The 21,009-nt window shown below is 42.4% G+C and overlaps 1 protein-coding gene across 5 annotated transcripts in view; it reads right to left on the bottom strand.

The window, feature by feature from the left end:
• plxna1b (plexin A1b) overlaps positions 1-21,009 on the bottom strand; it is a 117,120-nt gene that overhangs the window by 27,495 nt on the left and 68,616 nt on the right. For all 5 annotated transcript variants that reach the window (XM_049734845.1, XM_049734849.1, XM_049734848.1 and 2 more), the window contains 2 exons: positions 16,740-16,854; positions 7,346-7,546 (listed from right to left, as the gene is read on the bottom strand). In XM_049734845.1, the coding sequence (XP_049590802.1) occupies positions 7,346-7,546; positions 16,740-16,854 (316 nt within the window). The remainder of the gene's footprint in view (positions 1-7,345; positions 7,547-16,739; positions 16,855-21,009) is intronic.

The raw sequence follows: 21,009 nt of genomic DNA, 5'->3' as shown, positions 1-21,009 counted from the left end.
GTGACATCAATAACAATATAGTGAATTGGAATGTATTTGAGAGGGGGAGGACCCTCAAGTATGAGAAATGTGCATTGAAAAGATAAGAAAATGAGAGCTAGGACAGAGCAATGTCACAATGTGCGAGTGGCTGATTAATTCATTCTTCACATTTGCGATTGGATGATTTACACTGAGTGAGCTCTAAAGGCATAGCGATATTCAAATTAGGGAGAATGTCGCCATGCATCTCATGGGAACTCCTAGTTTGCTCTTGAAATTTTATTCAAATAATTTTGTCTTTTTTTTTCCTCAGACAATGTTCTGCTTGCTATTTGTTTGACGAGTCTAGCGCCAACAATAAAAGTGTTCAATATTCCAGACAAAAAAATGGTGGTGGTGGTGTAGACGTGAGAACATTTCAAAGTGAAGTGATCTGAATTGGGAAAGGGTGAGAGGATAACAGCAGCAAGGGTGAAGGAGAAATGGCCAAGCACAAGATGGATCGAGAGAGGTTATTGTGCGTTATTCTGTGGACACCATTCATTTACACACGGAATAAGAGGCTGCGGCTACGCTATAAACGGCTGAGCCGGTGGGCTCTAAAGTGAAATTGGCATTTTCAATTTGTTCCCTGACATGTCTGGCCGCTTGGTCTTTTCACACTCCCTTTTTCCTCTTCTTCCCTCTGATTACTTCCTCCCTCTGCTTCTTAACAAACACCCACTTGTGGGAATCCCATTCTTTCTTTCCAACCTCCATCACACAAGGCCTACCAAAAAAAAACACAGAGAAGAATCCTTCATGTCCTAAGAGAACTGCTTTAAAAAGGGTTTTCCAGCAAAGGTGTCACGTCTGGACAGGAAACATGAATTATGAATAGAACACACAAACGCACAGGATGCTAAAATTTCTGTCCTCTACATTTAAAACATGTTTTCAATGTGTTCTTCTCTTCTTCATGACCCCCTAAGGGACCACCCAGCATGCTTGGGAATGTGAATCATCACATAATGTTTGGAGTTGATGATCTTAGTAATCGTACCCATCTGGTTCAAGCCTGCCCAATAAAACCGTTCGCTGCATATTGCAGTATTGTGCTACTATAAAACATATATTAAGGAGCAATACAGTAATATTGTATTGTGACTCCATGAGTCACATCTCTTGTATTAACTCTCAGTCACACAGCGGTGGACTCCTTTACTTGCGTCTCTATTTCACTGACTAATCTGGTCAGTCAGTGACCTTGTCCTTACAATGAATCACATGCTGAGAGCAAAATAAATGATAGATAGATGCATGTTAACTTTTTCACCCTGCTGCTTTTATATCCCAACAAGACTCCCTGGAAAGTAACACCACAAACACACAGCAGCAGTGTGTAGGTGCAGAGATCAAGTAAGCACAGTCCAACAGCTTGCCTTCATTCCCCATTTTGGCCATGTACAAGTATGTGTGTGTGTGTGTGTGTGTGTGTGTGTGTGTTTGGGGGCAGCACATTAATATGTAAGGCTGCAAGCACTATGTGTGTGCATCTGTGTTTAATGGGCATTGGAGGCATCACAGAGGTTAGGTTACGATCCGATGCTCATCGTCTCTCATTGCACCAAAGGCTTATTAAACTTTCATACCACACCAAGTATTTTTGCGCAACACATTCAGGGAATAGGCATAGCGCGTGTTGTACTCACTGCATAACCAATTTCAATATGGAAATATAAACATTACACAGGTTATTTCAAGAAAGGTCAGGATTTACATGTGCAAAGAGAAAAGAAAAATCAAGAGAAAGGCTTTCACCTGACTGAAACTAAATTAAATGAAAATGCTGATATTTAAACAAAAACAGAGTGCAGATGCAAACTGAAGCTACAAAATGGCCTGCGCCAGTGGCGGTGAAGAGGAAAGCATAGATGGATAGAGAGTAGAGACAGGTAAGAAGTAACACTCGGTACGTCGGGCACCTTCTGTCGGGGTCGTGTCCTGATAATTAGTCATGTTGAAGGTGTGTGTGCAAGCTGGACCGCTAAAAATACCAAACCAGCCCAGGGCAAACTCAAAGCCGAGATCGAGTTGGTTAGAATTACTCGTTCTTCGCAAGGTGATGAGGGAGGGAAAAAAGTGTGACCTCTGGTAAACCACCATGCAACACGAATGTAGTCACGGGAATGTTCAGGCAAGCAGGCTGTTGGACTATGTTTTTATTATTATTATTTTTTTTTTTATCAACGTATGGCACCTTCCTGTTGCATACGCATGCACAAGACTGATGTGGCCTCCCAATCAAGGATCAAGTGCTAATCCGTCCTATAGCCCAGTGTGTGTGTGTGTGTGTGTGTGTGTGTGTGTGTGTGTGTGTGTGTGTGTGTGTGCACGTCGTGTATGGGGGATCAGGCTCTGTTAAATCAGCGCCAGCTCATAATGGAGGCCTGTTAGCCCGTGCTAATCGCTAATGCTAACAGGATTGGAGCATGGCCGGACCCAGTTACCAAGCTTATCTCTTCCACACACAGAGGAGTGGACCACACACACACAATTCATGGCGTATAAAAAGAGCATGGGGCGTTACAGAAATGCTGGCTTAAGGGAAAAATGTAGTGTAGTTATATGAATTAAGCTTGTGTAGGATTTCCAGACTTGTCTAATTATTTGCAGAAACATCCATCACTGCTTTTTCGCCCCACACCAACATTGGAGATTATTATTATCATCATCATCATCACCAAGTGGTGTTTATATTATACCAACAAGGTTACATGGGTGGGGACAGACAACTGCACAATCAAATACTGACATGGAAACAGGAGTTGAGAACATTCCGACAGATTCTCCCATCCCTTGATTGCAGCCCTACAGACTGTAGCCAAATAAAGTCAAATTATACCGGCTGACTTTCCAATAAGGTTTCCAGTCATGTAGAGAAGATAACAATAGAAGTGAAGAGAATGCAAATGCCTCAGACAGCATAACAAGAAAAGATCATGGTGTGAACTCCTTGCTCATATAATTGGCCATCAAAGCTGACATGGACGGGTGGGACGATGCTACGAAAGGGTAAAGCAAAGTCAGGTAAAGGTCAGCGATTACTAGAAATAGATGATGAGACAGTAGATGGGTGGAGAAGCTGACATATAGTTTCAGCTAAACAGCAATTAATCTTTATTTATCAAGGAAAAATGAGGGAGCTACTTTTCACCTGTCATAAAGGAGGGGGGGCAGCAAAGAGAAGGTAAGGGGGAAGAACAGATAAAATGAAAGGATGCTGTATTTCAGGGATTATAGTAATAGTAGTGTGTGAGAGATACAATCCCAAATGATTACATCTTGTTCTTCTCGATTCAACTTTACTGTATGACTCTCACTGTTCTCCCCCAATCTACTTTAGGCCCCTCCTCTTTTTTTGTGTACATGCACAATAGCGGAACAATAGTGCACACAGATACTAGTGGCTGCCTCCACTGCAATTCATCATCATTTTATCTCCCTTAATTGGATGCCATCGGGACCCCTGATACTTCCCATCTCTCCTTTAGCTAACAGCTGCTCCCCACAGAAGAAGAATGCACAGACACATGTATCCGAAAGTAGATTTCTTCTCATTCCCGCATCTGTTTTTCGCCCCATTCTCCTTCTCCTCTTACTGGTGAAGGAGTCAGGGATAGAGGGTGATGGAGTGGCCCAATGGTTTATCAGATGGAAGGTAATGGTGTACGGCCCACACAGATGTTATCTGTCCACTCATTCCAACCCTCCAGGGAGAAACCTCAATAAGAGGTAAAGGGGAGCTAAAAATTGAAGAGAGGAAAAATGGCAGATGGGATGAGAGTGAGTAAAAAGTCGTGAACTCATCCAACTCACTTCCCTCACCTTTGACATTCACATAATACTCGGCTGAGGTCCATCGGCTCTTCTGACCCCAAAATCTGGTCATGTGAGCAGGCTGGCTCCGAGCAGGCATTGTGTGAACCCGTGTTTATTTGCACCTTTAACCTGCCTGCCACTCTTGAGCACAATATCCCAACCAACTGCCCTCTCATTGGTTCTGCCTCCTGGGCCTTGACCTATGATTGGTTCACACAGCAGAAACCTTCCTAGGTTGAGTTAAAAGAAATGGACAAAGGGGATTCAGACGCCAGCTTGTTATTTTACCTGCTGTTGACTGGAGCTAACTGTTCGCATAACGGCTGGTCATGAGGGCTTGTTTGGCTCCTACACATATTTGCAAAGCAGCCTTTCTGTAACGTCCCAAAAAATTGCTTTAACTGCTCCAATGTGTTCTAGCCAACCTTTTGTTAAGATGAAATTTCATGATCGATCCTCCCCCCTTTGGATCAGATGTACATTATAGCTTACTGTATGTTCAGGAAAGAAAAAACGATATTGATATTTTCCCATGCAAGCAGTTATGGATCGCTGATACCCAACCGGATCAGTATGCAGCTTATGTTACACTATCATATATCAAGTGTGTCACATACATTTATACGGTTATTGGCAGTGTGCTGTTAGGGCATACCACATGGGAGTATTGGGTTATTACAGTCAGTGGAAATGAGGTAAAGAATCGGAAAGTAGACTTTAAACATGATCCGACTGCGGTCATAAGGTACATCTTCGATGTATCCTTTTGGATTGTGTTTGAAAGAGATGAGATTGAGTTTTGGCCTCAGGAGATACTTTTGAGACAATTTTCTTCCTTACATTCTATCATCTTCTCCCTTCCTTCTTGTTTTTTTTCAATATGACTCCTCCTCTCACTGCTCTGTTCAGTCATACTTCAATTTCACCGGTCGGTCTTGTCTGGGCCCATCTCGGTTCTACAGAGTCCACTTTCTGTCTTACCTCTCCAGTTATACATTTCTTCACCCGTGATTTTGTGTTTCACAAGCTTTCGAAGTACCTGCTCTTTTAGGAATCGGAATACACACACACACACAAAATTCAGTCTTTCGCCACTATTCCTAGCACGTATCTGTGTTTCTAAAACACAAGGCTAAACTGTGGATTAGCATCCTTGTGTTTATTGATCGGGAAGCCCTCGCCGCCTCAGTCTTGTAACAGTGGTACAGTGGAACCAAACGCACTTTCAAAGATATTGTGGGCTTCATAGCCTTGGGCATTCCGAAGGGTGCGGTGTAGACACACAACTGCCAAATGAATAACTCATATCACCTTCACCTTGGGTCTTACTGAGGCAATTCAAATCTTTTTAGAGAGCTAGGTCATAGTATAAACTGGTTGATACAAATTGAAGAATTACTTGTGTTTGGGCTGACTTGAAATAAATATGGGAGACGGAAAAATTATTCAAATTAGTCGTTAGTTGAATTTAGTGACAGATTGAAATAGTAGATTGTTTTTAAAACACTTATCTGGAAACTAAAATTTAATCAAATCCAGAATTTTACAATCTGACATTAATCAAAAAATCATAAACTAAACCAAATGAATCACTTCCTCACCTGTTGAACATTAAATTACAATCAGGAATCAACAAGAAATCCAGAAGGAGGACCAGCATAGTCCAATAGAATAGAATTCCAACTGTATCAGACCTTACAAGTGTGTCACAGATCAGTTACTAATCCTAAGCGGAAGGATGTTGAAAGCCGAAAGCAAGCGGCATTCTTCATGTGCTAATTGCAGCCATTAATAAAAAATAATTGTGTGTGAAGTACGGCAAGTAAACACAGCTATCCAATTTTCCCCATCTTGTACACAAGACAGGCTACTCTTCATCAATACTTGGTCATGAAGCCAGGGTGCAGCAGCTAATTGCTAGCAAGGGAGAAGCGCTGACAACCCGAGGCTAATTATTGTGAGCAGTATGTCTGGCTTTGTGGACACTAAATAGAGAACCTTGGCCAGATAAAGGTTTTGCTGCTGCCGCGTACAATCAACAGTTAATACAAATCTACATCTTGATGTGGACAACCCTGTCAGTAACTAATTAGCTCCTGCCGTCAACAACTACCATGAACCAAACCTTAAATCTGTCAACATTCCCTTGTGTGTTACTATTCCCGACAGCTCACCTACAACCTGTACACGGCAAACTAAATTCTCATCTTGTATGTGAGACACTAGAAAGAGGCACAAAGGAAGTCAGGCAGGAAGGAGAACATTTGACAGAAGTGGAAGTCCAAAGAAAGATGGGCTCTCGAGGCAGAGCGCGGAAAGAAAGGTGAAGTATAGCGTCGACGTGTAAACAAGATCAATCCGCTCCAAACTAGCTTCATAGGAACACTCGTTTTTCACATTTTCAGCCTCAGTGGAGCGCAACGCTAGCTACCTCTTATCTGTCATGCTAGTTTGAGGCCTCATACACACCGACACACAGACGTTACTTGGATTTGACACACAAATATACAATTTTGTCGACTTGTGCAAAGATGAGCGTTTCTATAAGGCGCACCATTAATGCATCGTGCCAGATTTTTAATCCAAATGAAATCATTCTCCATTTTATCTTTTTTATTTCAACTTCAGACGCAACAAGTTACTTTATAATCACAAAATAATGATCCATAGTCTTTTTGATTCATGATTCATCATCTTCAGCGGGCCACTTATGATTGATTTCATGACACAATGCTTTGGGCCAGTTTAAATTTAGGAATTTGGTCCATATATAAGGTGCACTGTCGGCTTTTGAGAACATTTTGGGTTTTTAGGTGTGCCTTATAGTCTAAAAAATACGGTATTTGTACATTAAAAGCTCCAGTGTTGGGATGTTGAACTTCATTTCTTTCTTTCAATCAAGCTCATTTCCTTATTTATTCTACATGTAAAATAACCTGCAATTTGCCATTGTCAAGGCACAAATATGAGAACACCCACTAAAATGTTCTGGGAAGGTGTCCCACTGTTGAATGGAGCAGGTCTGTCCATGACTGAGGAATGTTTCATGTCCAAGCCAAAACAATGAGTGTCCAAAGTCGCCAATAGATGTAGGTGGCAATTATCGCAATCCTAATTTAGTCATTGTGCTCAGTGTTATCATGATTTAGCTCACAATCGGCATTCAGCGGATAAAATCAAGACTATTTAGTGACGATACAAAGAATAAGTTGTTATTCTTAGCAGCGGATGGAGTTCTGTGTCACAATGTGATGTTTTCAAAAAGAATTGGATGTCTTTATCGGTGACTGGGGCGCAGAGCACATCATTTTTCTCTTGCCAGACTTTTAAATTCTTCAAAATTGAAATAACAACAAAGTCTGTCTTGGCTAAGTCATCCATCAAATCTAAATGGTGTTACTGATAAACAAAAACAAACACAAAGTCAGTCGCTTGAATTCTTTGGAGACCAGCATCACTAAACAGCATTCTATGTGTTTGTTTTTTGGATCATCTCACTCACCGCTGTCTTTTGGCACTGAATTGATGAGCTGTTGAAGCGCAGTGCGGGGACACTGTGCGTCTCCCCCTGGATGTGGAAAACACACTCGTAGTTCCTCTGTCCCGATTGCGGCTGGGGAAGGTTTTTGGCAGCTAAGGTGATAGGCTTGGTCACCCCCACTGGGATGTAGATCTGTGTTGACGGCAGAATCTGGGGGCAGTCCTGTAGAGGGAGACACCAACATTACTCAAAACTATTTATTAAAAAAAATGTTGGATTGGGGTGAAGTCAAATGAGCGTCAGAAAATAATTGAAACAGTTCTCTGATTGCAAAAATCACCATATTATGAAACTACAGTAGATATTTTCATTAATGTTTAACAACCGTCAATGCTCAAATACTAATAACAACTGGTGAGGTGTGTTGATGTCATGCATGAAGTCACTGAAAATTTTTCTGCAATCCCGGTAGGATTCTTATATTGCGAAACTTCCAAATTCAATTGGCATTCCATCGTTGAGGCTCCACAGCGAGCGGTGCATGTGTGGAATCGGAGCAATCTAGATGCCTTAGGGTAATGTCATGGCATCGTTTCCGAATAATTACATTTTTGAGTCAATAATTTTGCCATTGATCTCACTGCAGAAAAAAAAGTGTTTGGTCCAAAAAAATAAATCAACAATGATTAAAGATTTAGAAGCTGGGTAAAACCAAGCGAATGTGACAATTCAAGTCTTGTCAGATGATTATTTGCACAAAGCTTAGGTGAGTTTATTTTTGTAACGGGACCATATAGAGTAACTTTGAGGGCTGTGGCGCCAAAGTATAAACACAGAAAAGGAAACTAGGGTGACCTATATCGAATTCAGCAACGACTCAACTTTGATATGTTTAAACTTTGATTCTTCTAAGCCAAGTAAGCAGATGGTTTTGATTACCCTAGTGTGCTTGTTTGCTTTGCTACCCAAGGGTAGCACTGACATTTATTGTATTGAAGTTAAAAATATCGAGATATCTCATAATCAAACCCTTTCATTCTCCACAAATGCTTCTTCAACTTCAACATTGTGGGCAATATGCCTCCAATATTATGGGAAAAGTTTGGGGAAGGCCCTTTTCTGTTCCAACTTGACTGCATCTCACAAGTTTCTGTAAAGTATGTCATTTACTTGTCACCATTAAACGTGTCCAACCAGTCTTTGTGAGTTGATTGAAAATGTATTGGATCAGGCAAAACCCATCACCTTGTCTCCGTCTGTCACTCACAACAGTTTGACCTCAATTTTTTGCTAATCTGTGCCATTTTAGATCGAACATTGCCACCAGCATTCTAAAAACAGAAGCAGCTGTCGTTCTAGGTCAAATCGTTCTAAAACTATCGGCCTACACTTTTACCACTGCAAACTAAAAAATTAGATGTGGAAAATTCAATAGAACAAGTGTTCAGTGGGCAAATGAGATAATCTACACTCGCAGGTGAGCTAAACACCTTTTAACATGCGCCAAGTGCAGATAATGAGACAGTTGGCTGACATGCGAGTGCGTACGTGTGTGCCTGCTTGCTGATATGCGAGTGGTGAGATATACCCGGCCCTCTCTCCCAAAAAAAAAAAAAAAAAAAAAAAAGTGAAGTGAGATGAGATATAATGAAACGAGGGTGAAGAGTGCAAGGTTTCAGAATAAAGACCAAAGCCAGGACGGCATAGTATATACATAAATAAATGTATTAAGCCAAAAGAGTTCTGAAGGCTTTGGCATAGCCTGACAAGATATAAATTAATAAAGCACCAAAAACACTGCGCATATGTAATGAGGCTGGTTGTCTGGTCGTTCTTTTTTTTTTTTTTTAATCTTCCTCAACCCCCCTCCCCTCCCAAAGTCCATCCATAATTAATTAGCTGCCTTTGTGATGTGGGGACTGTAGATCAGGGAGGAGAAAAAAAATAACACACTAAATAATGAAGTAAAGCGATATGGGGAGAGCCCGGGGGGAGGGATGAGATGGCACGGATGGTCACAAAGGATTGGACCGAGGGGCACGTGGGTACAAAAACCATAACCGGGACGGGCGCGTCCAGAAAAACATGACATGTTGGATGATCCCCTTTCAGATGTCAAAGTGACCCCCGTAAAAAAGCAAACAGAGAAAAAATGAAAGAGCCGCCTGCACCCTGGTGACTAAACATGTTAGCCACAGCTGGTTACGATCCATTATATATTATTAACAAGATATCATTAACCGTGGTGTTTGGTGCATGCTTTTAACAAAAGGTCCTACATTAATGTATGCGGGCAAGCTGTAAGGAACCCCGGTGGGGATTCAACGTCAAAACCTTGTAAAGACTTCGGTAAACACCTCAGAGGACAATATAAACGACACCCGCCATTTTGCTCAGATTACAATAGCTTCAACTTTTAAATTTCCAAATGATTATCTCGAAAATGAATGACTTGATGTTATAAAACGATTTAGGGCGGTCCTACGAAGAAATGCTCCTCCGCACACAGGTATGTGCAAAACATACAACAATCATGACAAATGACATGAAACGTGTCATCAAAAAAATGAGCTGTAGTGTTGAAGTGTGTGCGCGTGCAAAAAGGTGTGAATGCGGAGGTCGTCTCATTAGCAGGCAGGAAGCAGAAAGATGTTCTGCGACCGGCTCGACACTTAATGTGGGGAAGGGCTGAGGAAAAAAAAGAGCGGGAGAGCGTGGAACAACTTAATAAGGCTGCGACATGTAGAACAGCGCAGGAGCGAGCGAAGCCGAGGAAGAAAGGAGACTTTGAACCTTGAAAGGGACTGAGATTGTCCGCCTACGCCCTTCGCTTCCGAGCAGAACCGAGCGGGGAGAAGGAGCGCCAAAGATCAGGAGTGAAAGGGAAAACAGCGTGCGGAGGAATCACAGAGAAACAAGAACGTGTGTTATGAATGCTATTTAGCGAGGGGGGGGGGGGGATTATCAAAGTCACACCGAGCACAAGCTTGTGATGTGTCTACCTCCTAAACATGCATCCGGATGTGTGTCCATGCTTTAATGTCATACATGTTGATTTCATCTTCTCCGCTATAATCCTCTATTCTTGACATACTGGGAAAAAATACACAGTTGATCCTCTTCAACATACATGTAGGCCATGCAGAAATGTGCTTTTTTTTTCCACCCTCAGTGAGATTCTTTGTTTCCTCCTTATGGATTTTTGTGGTGTGGGTGGGGGCCTGGCACCCCATTATCATGCTAACCCAAATATGTCAGCAGTAATCACGTCGCATGCTTTTCAAAGACAAACTTTGATTCAAGAGGTACGCGGTGATGTTTCCAAGCAATGACTCTTCTCGGCGTCGTATTTTATCTCTAAGGGACGAGTCAAAATAATTAGCCAAGCTTGTGTTTGGTACGATCGTTATAGACTGCCGTTATGGTTTTAGGTGATTTAAATGAGCCAATTGAACGCACAAATAATGACCAAATACGCTTTTAAGTTTTTAATTCTGCTCCAAGGCGGCTCGGTGGCGCACTGGGTAGCACGTCCGCCTCACAGTTAGGAGGGTGCGGGTTCGATCCCACCTCCGGCCCTCCCTGTGCGGAGTTTGCATGTTCTCCCCGAGCCCGCGTGGGTTTTCTCCGGGCACTCCGGTTTCCTCCCACATCCCAAAAAACATGCTTGGTAGGCCGATTGATCACTCCAAAATTGTCCCTAGGTGTGAGTGCGTGTGCGAATGGTTGTTTGTCTCTGTGTGCCCTGCGATTGGCTGGCAACCGGTTCAGGGTGTCCCCCGCCTACTGCCCGATGACGGCTGGGATAGGCTCCAGCACGCCCGCGACCCCCGTGGGGACTAAGCGGTTCAGAAAATGGATGGATGGATGAATTCTGCTCCATGCATCACTTGCAGTATGTATATTTAACTCATTCAGTGCCAGACCAGTTAAAATAAACGTTTGATGTCTAGAGTCGTCAATGGCAGTGAATGAGTTAACTAAAAACATCTTTCAGGTTTTCACTTTACGGCCCAGAATCCTTTTTGCATTTCTCTTGTTTCTACACTGTAGGAAAAAAAAAATGGGTGAACTGAAAATTCCAAGGCAACAAACTGATTCAAATTTAAATGACGTCCTTTGTATTGTTCCCCAACTTAGATTGTAAAAACAACGCAGCAACATGCCAAAAATGTCAATAATATATGTTCTAACTAAAATTGTTTTAGCCCCACCCCAAAATTATTATTATTTTTTTTACATTGATACAATTCTATTAAAACAATTGATTAACTGGAAAACCCGTAATCACAGTGGCAGCAGACTCGAGCGACTGCCGCTGACTTTGTTGATGGCTTTCAGAACTCAGCACGATGACAAGATGACACAGACAGGTCAAATAGTCTTGTAAGGCTGAATGACGCATTCATTACTGAGCAGAGTGTCTCCTTCCCCCTCTTTTGCAATACTTCTCCATCTCAGCAGGCAGTCGCTGCTACCTATTATCATATTCTTGCCTCCTTTTGAGTTTGTTTTTCCTGCGGCTCACATTGCGGTATTATTTGCCCGTCTTCGTCTAACATCATCCCCCTCGCTCAGTGACTGTGCAGTTATCTCGTCCTCTCACTCTCTGGGTTGGATCGAGAAAATGCAAAATTCATCTGTGTTCACATTAGGCAGGCTGCAGAGATGAAGATTTAATACAGTCTGAATAATTAAACCGCGGGGACCGGTGACTGACACAGACACACACTCGCATTAAAACACACTTATGCGTGTTCCGAACCTATGATGTTACTAATTCCTTTGCTGGGATATGCGTGCTTATATAACGTCCTCAATTTTTTTCTTCTGTAAGATCACACTGATTTCAGTCGCTATTCAAAACACTGGCTGATCCTTTCATTTCTCCTTTTTTTCTTTCTTTTCATCTTCATTACAAGTTGGGAGAGTCCATGATAGTTAAAAATTAAACATCATTATGCTGGCAGCCATTCCAACAAGTGCATCATTTCTCCAGCCTTCTAGCCCTGTTGTCTACACGACAGGGTGGAAAGAGAACACACCATTTTCGATTGCCCAGTGTCATCTTTGGAATAATACATGCATTTTAAATAATCTGCAGTGGAAATGTTTTAAGAGCTGCAAAGGAAAACGCAACGGATAAGCTGTGGGACTATAAATAGCTTAAAAAGAGACGGTGGGGAGGAGACACACCTGCATGCATGACACATGTACGTGTAACACACACAACACGTGCTCAAATGCACGAGATGATCAGAGGGGGGAGAAGATCCAAATCACACATAACACAATGTGTGACACATTACAGAGCTAAAATACAAATACACTTAATCCCCTCCCATATAATCCTCTATTAACAAATTCCAATAACATGGACTATATATGCGTATGTCATTCTAACTTTCCAGAGGTGTCTGAAGTATGCTGTAACAGTCTAAGTGGCTTGACAGCTAAAGGTGGTGCACCGCTACCAAAGCAAGGGTTAAATACTGGCTAGATACGGTCCAGTGAATATCCATCTGGCGAGGAGAGTACGCGCTTACTTCAAGCTTCCACTTCCACATGTCTTCTCCCTTCCCGCTCTCTCTCTGTAAGCACATGCAGCAGTTGCAAAATGCATTGCGTCACTCTGACTGTAATCTCCTGCTTGTTACAGTTCCTTGACGTGGCTTCTTGCTATTGTCTTCATCCCCCCCCCCCCCCCCTCCTTCTCCCCCCATTTCATTGTGTTTATACCCATCTGGTTTCAATTATGGCTGGTATGTCTGTCTTAAAATACCCATGCTGCATGGCGCGATATTATAACTCACTTCTTCCATGGTTGGTGATTGACTTCTTTGTTCCTTTCTTTGTTTATATTTCATGAAATATGGCAACTATGTTTTTAATATTTCACAGAGGCACGCACATGAGAGTGACTCACATTTAGGTGGGAATAAACTCTTAAGTGCCCAAACACAGACATCTGACGCTTTGAGATAGGAAGCTGCGTGAAGTGATAAAACAAAGGAGTGAAAAATCATTGGAATGGTGGTCAAGGGATTGAATGACGGCACCTCAAACATGATATGATCGCGGGGAGAATGAACGGAAAGAATAAGGAAAAAGCAGGCAGAGGATATAATGGCCGGGTATCATTCAACAAACATCCCCCCCAACCCAGACCACCTTCTCCCAAACCCAGATGGACCCCGCAGCCCTGAGCTGCTGGTTGTGCTGTACCCTGATAAGAAACAGTCACACGTGTGCATGTGTGACTGCACATATGCGTGCAAACAGAGTCAAGCCCCTCAAGTGGCCTTGGCTTACAATGTGTGTGTGTGTGTCTGCCCTGTTCAGTACGTGACTACCAGGCAGAGTAAACTGAGTGTGCCAGAATGTCACGGTCTGGGGCCTTCACACCTCTGTCGCAAATAGCCCTGTCAGCTCAGCTATAGTGTGTTTTTGTGTGTGTGTGTGTCTGAGAGAGAGTTAAAAAGTATTTCTATGGTTGTGGAAGAATGTGTGGGTAGGCTGTGAGCTATAAGTGCACGTGCTTATTTAAAGGGTGTGAATGATAGAAAGACAGAGGCTGAGAAAATGTGCTCATGTTTTGTTCAGAGCGCAGACTAGACGGAGCCTCGCTTCATGTAGTGTCAAAGAGCAATGTGTCATACGTAAGCATTACATGGGTGTAATTGGCAACAGATAGGAGCACTTTGTGAGCGTAAGCATGTGTCTACCAGGATCATTTCAGAAATGATTTCGCTTCTCGCATGTGGTGTGCGGTGATGTGTGTGTCTTTTAGTGTGTCAAAGTAAACCGTCCTTAACCCCAATTCGTAGTGATGAAAGGCAGGTGACGTTCTGGAGAGCCACAAAATTATCTTGGCTCGAAAGAACAAAAAGACCGTAACTAAATGTCAAGATAAAAGAAAGTAAGAACAAGGTTTTAGATCCATTTGGTTTAAAATAAATCAAATGATGTTACTGGGATTCTTATACACATCAAAGTTTTTTCAAGCTAAACAATAATGCCATAAATTTGTCATTTTCTTCTATTATATACTGACTTTCTACAACATTAAGACCAAGAAAAAAAATCTGTCCTGCATCAGTGGAGATCTCTAGTATTACTAACACCGAACACAATGCTGACCTGTGTTGAGTGCCCCAAACAATCTCTGCAGTGGACGACTGACTGTGAATGCACAGTATCCCCAGAGTTTCCCCGAGCAGGATACAATTAAGCCTCGCCTTGTTTGCTCGTGCAAGACCGGACTGTGTTTTGCAGCCAAACACACATTGAGGACATGTCTTAAATTAGCTAAGCCCAAATAGCTAATATTGTGTCTGGTACTCATCAAGACTGTAGCATTTCATTTCAGGGATGACAAAAGGTGAAGAGAGAAGTGTGGAAATGATAAAAGAGCAACTCGAAGGGAAGAAATGAAGCCCCGCCCCCTCCATCAATATCTACCTCCTTTTTACTGCCTACTACTAGTAGGCTTATTTAATTACGCTTCTCTTTTTCAGGTTCTATTCCCTGTTAGTTACTAAAATATATTATACGCCATTTCATAAAGTTCACGGCTAACACATGCGATGTGCAAGAAGAGGGGAGGACATCTGAATTATGTTGCCATGGCAACACATACTGTGAAAGCTATGAGGAAAAGACTAGAGTAAGAAACAAATTGTGTTACAGTTTATAAATGAAAATGTTGGATATTCATTTATCATTGCCAATGTAACCATCGTGAGACGCAATGATTACATTTCATTAGAGCAGTGGAAACTGAATTATGGTGTTAAGCAAGGAAGGAATGTCTGTGAGCATTTTTTTTTTTTAGTCACAGAAAACAGTCTGGGTGAAGTATATGGTAGCAAATGAAAAGTGTGTGTTTTAGACAACTTGTCGTGGGATTTGTGGGGATAATGTCAGGTCATGCGAAGCAAGGTAAAGGAGAGGTGAGGGAGGAAGGAGAGACTCAGAGTAGAGAGAAAGATGGGCCTCGGAGAAGGGCGGGCTAGGTCTAGCCTACAGCAAAGAGGTGTACCGGTCGGGCCACAGAGAGTGCAACTAATGGATATGGCAGCCCGGAAAAGGATGATGGATGATTGTGTGTGTGTGTGCGTGCCCGTCACTGTCAAAGTGTTTACAATTCAGCACGTGAAAGACACAAAGCACCGTTGTCGTGTGTGTGCATGCATGGGCGGGAGATAGACAGCGCACATGATGGATTTCCTTGTGGAGAATGTGACCGCCGGTTTCTTGGGCCAATGAGACGATAGCAGATGTTTTGGTCATATCACTTCTTTTCCAGCTCGCCTCTTTTATTCGTCCTCAATCTCGCAATCTCCCTTTTGTGTCTTGATTTTGTCAAAGTCAGTCTCTGTGCCAATTTCAATTAGTTTGTATGTTTACTCGCACTTCTCCCATGATCACTGCAGGCCTTTCCTGTTTACCCATCCGTCGGGCCGCCGGCCTCTCTCAGCTCAGCAACGCTTTCCTCATGCCTTGCAGATGGGTGCACTAATCCGCAAACGTCGGTCGGCTCTGTGAGGCATGAAGGCTCGGCCTGCGTGTTGTTTCGGATAAAGTCCGAGGCTTTGCTTCTGGATGTTAGTGTTTGACATTCTCCCTTGGGTCGGTTCAGAGGGGAGATAAAGGGGGAAGTAATTGGATAAAGGTTGGCCAATTAATAAAGGCCGATGTAACATCTTTCATCTACGTTGAGATAACAGGGAGAGTCCAAATAGCCTACGCGTGGCCTAAATCAGATAAGATGAAGGCACGACTGTCCGTCGGTCAGGAGCGAGACGCATTTCCATTCAGAAGTTGATTTAAAAATGGGAAGATATGCATACATTGAATACATTCATGAGGTGGAAGAAAAAAGGAAAAGGATCAAACAGCGCTGTGTACAATACTAAAATTGGTGCATACATTTGAGCAGTTGTTAACGCTTGTTATGTTTTACACGCAGCCTGCTCAAGCAGCTATTCGGCACGATTGATATTAGCTTTTATGCTAATGCAACATTTGCTTATGTAAAAGCAAAGCAATATTTCTACAGACATTTATTCATTCTCGGCCTGCTTATGGCTTTATGGGCTGCAGCGGAATTATTACTGTTGTGTTACAGATGCAGATACACACAGCGGTGTGATGAAAGGAAAGCTGAAGCAAAAATTAAAGTGGGTGCGCGCATTAGAAAACAATTTGTGGTTTTATTTCTAGAGATTAAATTAGCATGTGGGTAAAGTGCTCCCCATGGACAGTATTTATGGAGAAGGTAGCGACATGGAAATATGATACATCCTTGGTATGCATATGGGGTAGGATAAATTCATAACACGTTCAAGGGTAGAAGACAAAGACAAAAATATTTGCAGAGGAAGTAGGACGTACAATTTGGGGCTAAACTTACCTCGGAAATGTTAACTCGGCCCTCTTGAAAGGAGCAGTCGTTGGCGTTCTGGGTACACATGTGTCGGTACTTGCACCAGTAGCATGGGAATGATCCGTTGACACACGAGAGGCAGCTGGAAAATACAAAATACAGACGGTATGAATGTTGCTGAGGCAAAAATAATAATACAGAGCAAAAGATGGAATTCAAAGCAATTTTACACAGTTAAGGTTTTACACCTGGTTTGAACATTTTACGGCAATTTACAACATTTGACATTTTTAGCCTAATTTAGTGTGTGAGTAAAAATCCTGGAATTTGATTGCTCATTTATATTTGAGTATTTATGGAACATAAAGGTGAGTATATTTCTCTCCGATTTTTGGGTAAAATAAATATTTTTCTCACACGCTGTCAAATGTGCACTTTGTCTGACCTGCTCCGCACACCTTTCGCCCACCTCGTTTTTCTCCCACCGCAACCCTTATTTATCACTAAGAGCTCAGCGATTCTCGTTGCAACATGTCCCCTCTGCTGTGCATCCATTTCAGGAGTTTTTCTTTTTGTGTTTTCATCATTTCATGCCTCCAATCCCTTTCATTTGCCACAGACTCCGTTTTTTTTTTTTTTTTTTTTATAGGCTCTGCCTCCCCATGTTCTTTGTCTAAAGCCCTCTTTCATCCGCGAGGCTATAATGCCTCCACCATTTTTAATTCACCGGCTCCGGCAGAGGTGAGGTGGAGATAGACGGGCTGAAAGAACATGATGGGAGAAAGAAGAGATGGAAACGGAGCAGAGATCAAAAGCAGGTGGATTTGCCTGATAGACGCCGAGACGCCATCCTATCGTGGGAGAGGGAAAACATGGAGGGGGTATGTAGCCTGCGGGGCTCCGTGTGGGGATCTCACAGGGGATGGAGGGGGGCAAAGGGAGGAAATATTGGCCTGCAAGTTATTTGGCTGCTCTAAGTGTGCTCACATGTGAGGGGGGAACTAACGGTGGTGTGTGACAGTTTCAAGTGCACAGTTCATCAACACAGCTTCGGGTTATTGGCCATTTTCGGCCCTTGAGACATATTACACTTTCCAGAAACTCATATACATGCAAACCTCGAAGTTTAATGTAACCAATATGACTCTATGAATAAAACTTTCATTTAATAACAAAGGTCTGTAACGTATTTCGTCTTCAGTGCACATTGTCTCTGTATGACTTATTTTGCGTTCACAAAACTAAATGAGCATATGGTTTATTCTGAATGTAATAAAATGAGGCAAATGTTACAAACCTGGATTTCTGACAATAAAAGAAAAGAGATGTTTAATATGCATGCCGATTTGTATTCAAGCACACTTTCCACAGTACGTACGTCCGAGCTGCTTTGAGTACGCTTCCAACAAGCACTCAAAATTTTTTAACCCTTCGTGAAACGCTAGCCACCGTTCCACTTATCCGCATGAAAAATTTGAGTTTCATCTCCAGCCTATATACAAATCCATCAAACCCTGACACGGATTCATTTGAATCAATTAGAGCGGCTCGTTTGTTAGGTACGCACTTTAAGCGATCGTTTCCAGTGAGGGCCCCTCCTTTTGAGCAAGATCAGAGGCCGGGGCTTAATTCAATCCCACTGCTGCTTTAATTGACCAATTTAGCATTGTGCTGAGAGAAGCTGTCCATTTACAATGAGGGATGAGCGGCTAAGGAAATAACAGGCCTCTTAATACCGCACAAGAGCAAATAGGAATTTATCATTGTTACTAATAAATGGAGGGGGAATGAGTAGGGCACACTAGTTTAGCTTAGCATAAAGCCACCAGACTAAACCCGGCTTCTTAAGACAGTTTTGTCAAGAAAAACGGATGTCAATAGGTGGGTTACGGTAAAAGTAACCCATGGTACAGTCTACCTTGGTTTTGGGGTCACAATTCACCAATGGCTTCAAAATTGGAGCTCAAAACATTCAAAATGATGAGCCCATTTAAGATTTTGCTTTTAAAGCAATCATCTAATATCAGTTTCAATTGTTTCCACAATGCCAGTTCATGAGGAAAATATTTCTTATTTTTTGGTTTTTTTTTTAAGGCCCACCATTAGAGTCGGTTTCAATGAAATTCAGCAGCTTGCCAATTTAACAAGTATCAAAAAAACGAGCAGCAGCGTCAGCAACAACACACATCTGTCACAATGTCCGGATAATATTTGACTTTCATCTTTTATTTAAGTCAAATCAGCCTCGCTCGTGTCCCAGTGATGGAAATAACGAGCAAAATGTCAGCAGGTTGCCGATGCCAACTTTTATGGTTGTGCTCTTTGAAATAAGAGCCGAGTCATTACGGGTGCCACCCAGGGCCACTAAGCTCTGTTTGACAACCCCCTGCTGCTCAATCTTTGCTCCCTTCAAGTGACCAGGGGTCTCCCTTCCTTGGGATCTCAGATCTCTTTTAGCCTAGGTGCAACTTCGCCCTGAGCCCTACCAAGGCGCATCATGGAATGTTTGATATTTTTTCATGTATCAGCGGTGGGCTCATTCTTTCAGACCCCCAAGTGTTGCCTTATTTCTACCCCTTGAATGGCCATCAGCTATTATTACTCAGAGGATTTGAGAAGCAGCAGACAGGCCCCATGCTCATAATGCTAATGCCTATTCAGATGCTAATCCACCAGCACTGCTTCGAGAGCGCCAGTACTATTATTGCAGACCTGGAATAAAAATACAACACAAATACCTAATCATTCCTCAACCCGCAGTCAGTTTGGAGTGTTCAACACAATCACCTGACCTAATGAGGTCTGTTTGACAGCACTACTCTCACCAAAATGACTTATTTATCGACTACCGTTTGGAAGGGGAGTTTAATAATTTACAGGTTGATTTACATCTGATCCCTTTACCCAGCTAGTGAGTTCGTGAGTAAATACACAGTTGACATGCTGAATGGAACAAATATCGAATTTTGTGCAGGGTGCTGTCTCAGAAAGGTGCAAAATGATCAGCCAGTTCCCCTCCAGTTCTGATCAGTACTATTGGAACTGTTAAATAGTTCCTGTCGCCTAAAATGACAGTTACTTGCTTGATCATTTTTCCCATGGTCAATCAAGGAAATTTGGTCATTGTAATAAACTCACAAAATATGCCGAGCTGTACCACGACAGGTACTGTAGATCATTATAACCCCAATTCCATCCTCCCAATCTTAATAAACAGAGGGAGGAGAAATGAGAAAATGCTTATGGAAATATTTAATTACAGCGCAATCGTGGCCGTGGGTGATTTTCTATTTCAATCTCAGCAACCCTTTAACTGAAACAGTGGGAATTCTAATTACATTATGCACTATGCAAATGTATGGCATTTTTGAAAAGGCAAGGGCTGAAACAATCAGTTGTATAAACAGGCAGGAGGGGTGTATACATTTTGGAGATGGGAGGTTGTGCAACAGTGGCAGTATAAATTATTAAAAAATATAATAGGATAATGCCAGGGTTCGGCACAACTGTATAAAGGAATATTAATGAAGAGCATGTGCTTGCAAATGTGCGTCAATGTTTTGAGAGTGTCTTCCTCCACACCACTTAAAGGAGCAAGAGGAATGGCAAGTGAAAGTATGGCGCATATATAAACTTGGCATTTTAATGCAGGGACTTGAAATCATTAATACCTTTTACCTTGATGCCCAAGGGCCACTACGCCTATATGGGACAGAGTGCCACCTTGAAATGGGATTCTTATCTCTGCAGCTTCGCTCACCATAAAAGTCAGTGGCAAAGATGCAACGTGGCATATCTGTAACTTAATTAAACATGTCCATTACATCCCTCAAAGGCCATATTAGATCGGCCCTGGGAGTAGATTTAATCAGCTCATTGGGGTAATAGCCTCAAATGGGAGACTCTCTTACATCGCTTCTTGTTTGAGGCTGCTTCCATACGAGAAGGAACGTCATAAACCTTAATGGGACTTTGTATTGCAATACATCCAAGTGACACCTTTCATTTTAATTGAGTATACTTTCTCAGAGCATAAAGGTTTTTTGTACTACCTTGGGAATGAAAAGGCACGTAGAGTTAAAAGCAAATATCACCGTGTCCTTATGGGAGATGAATTAAGCGTGATTAGACATTGTAAACCGCGGCGCCCTTAACCAGCTGGGCTAATCGCTGCGGTTTCGGCGAGGGATTCACATACAGCGACAGAAGTTGTGTGCAACCAGGTCAAAGGTCGAAGTGACAGATAAGGTGTCCGAGACATTCGGTGCTTAAATGAGCAGTAAGTGACTGAGCGGGG

Source organism: Syngnathus scovelli, chromosome 11 (genome assembly GCF_024217435.2).
Source record: "Syngnathus scovelli strain Florida chromosome 11, RoL_Ssco_1.2, whole genome shotgun sequence".
Lineage (NCBI taxonomy): Eukaryota > Metazoa > Chordata > Actinopteri > Syngnathiformes > Syngnathidae > Syngnathus > Syngnathus scovelli.
The sequence above is the reverse complement of the archived record's forward strand: the minus strand, read 5'-3'. Positions and strand labels throughout refer to the sequence as shown.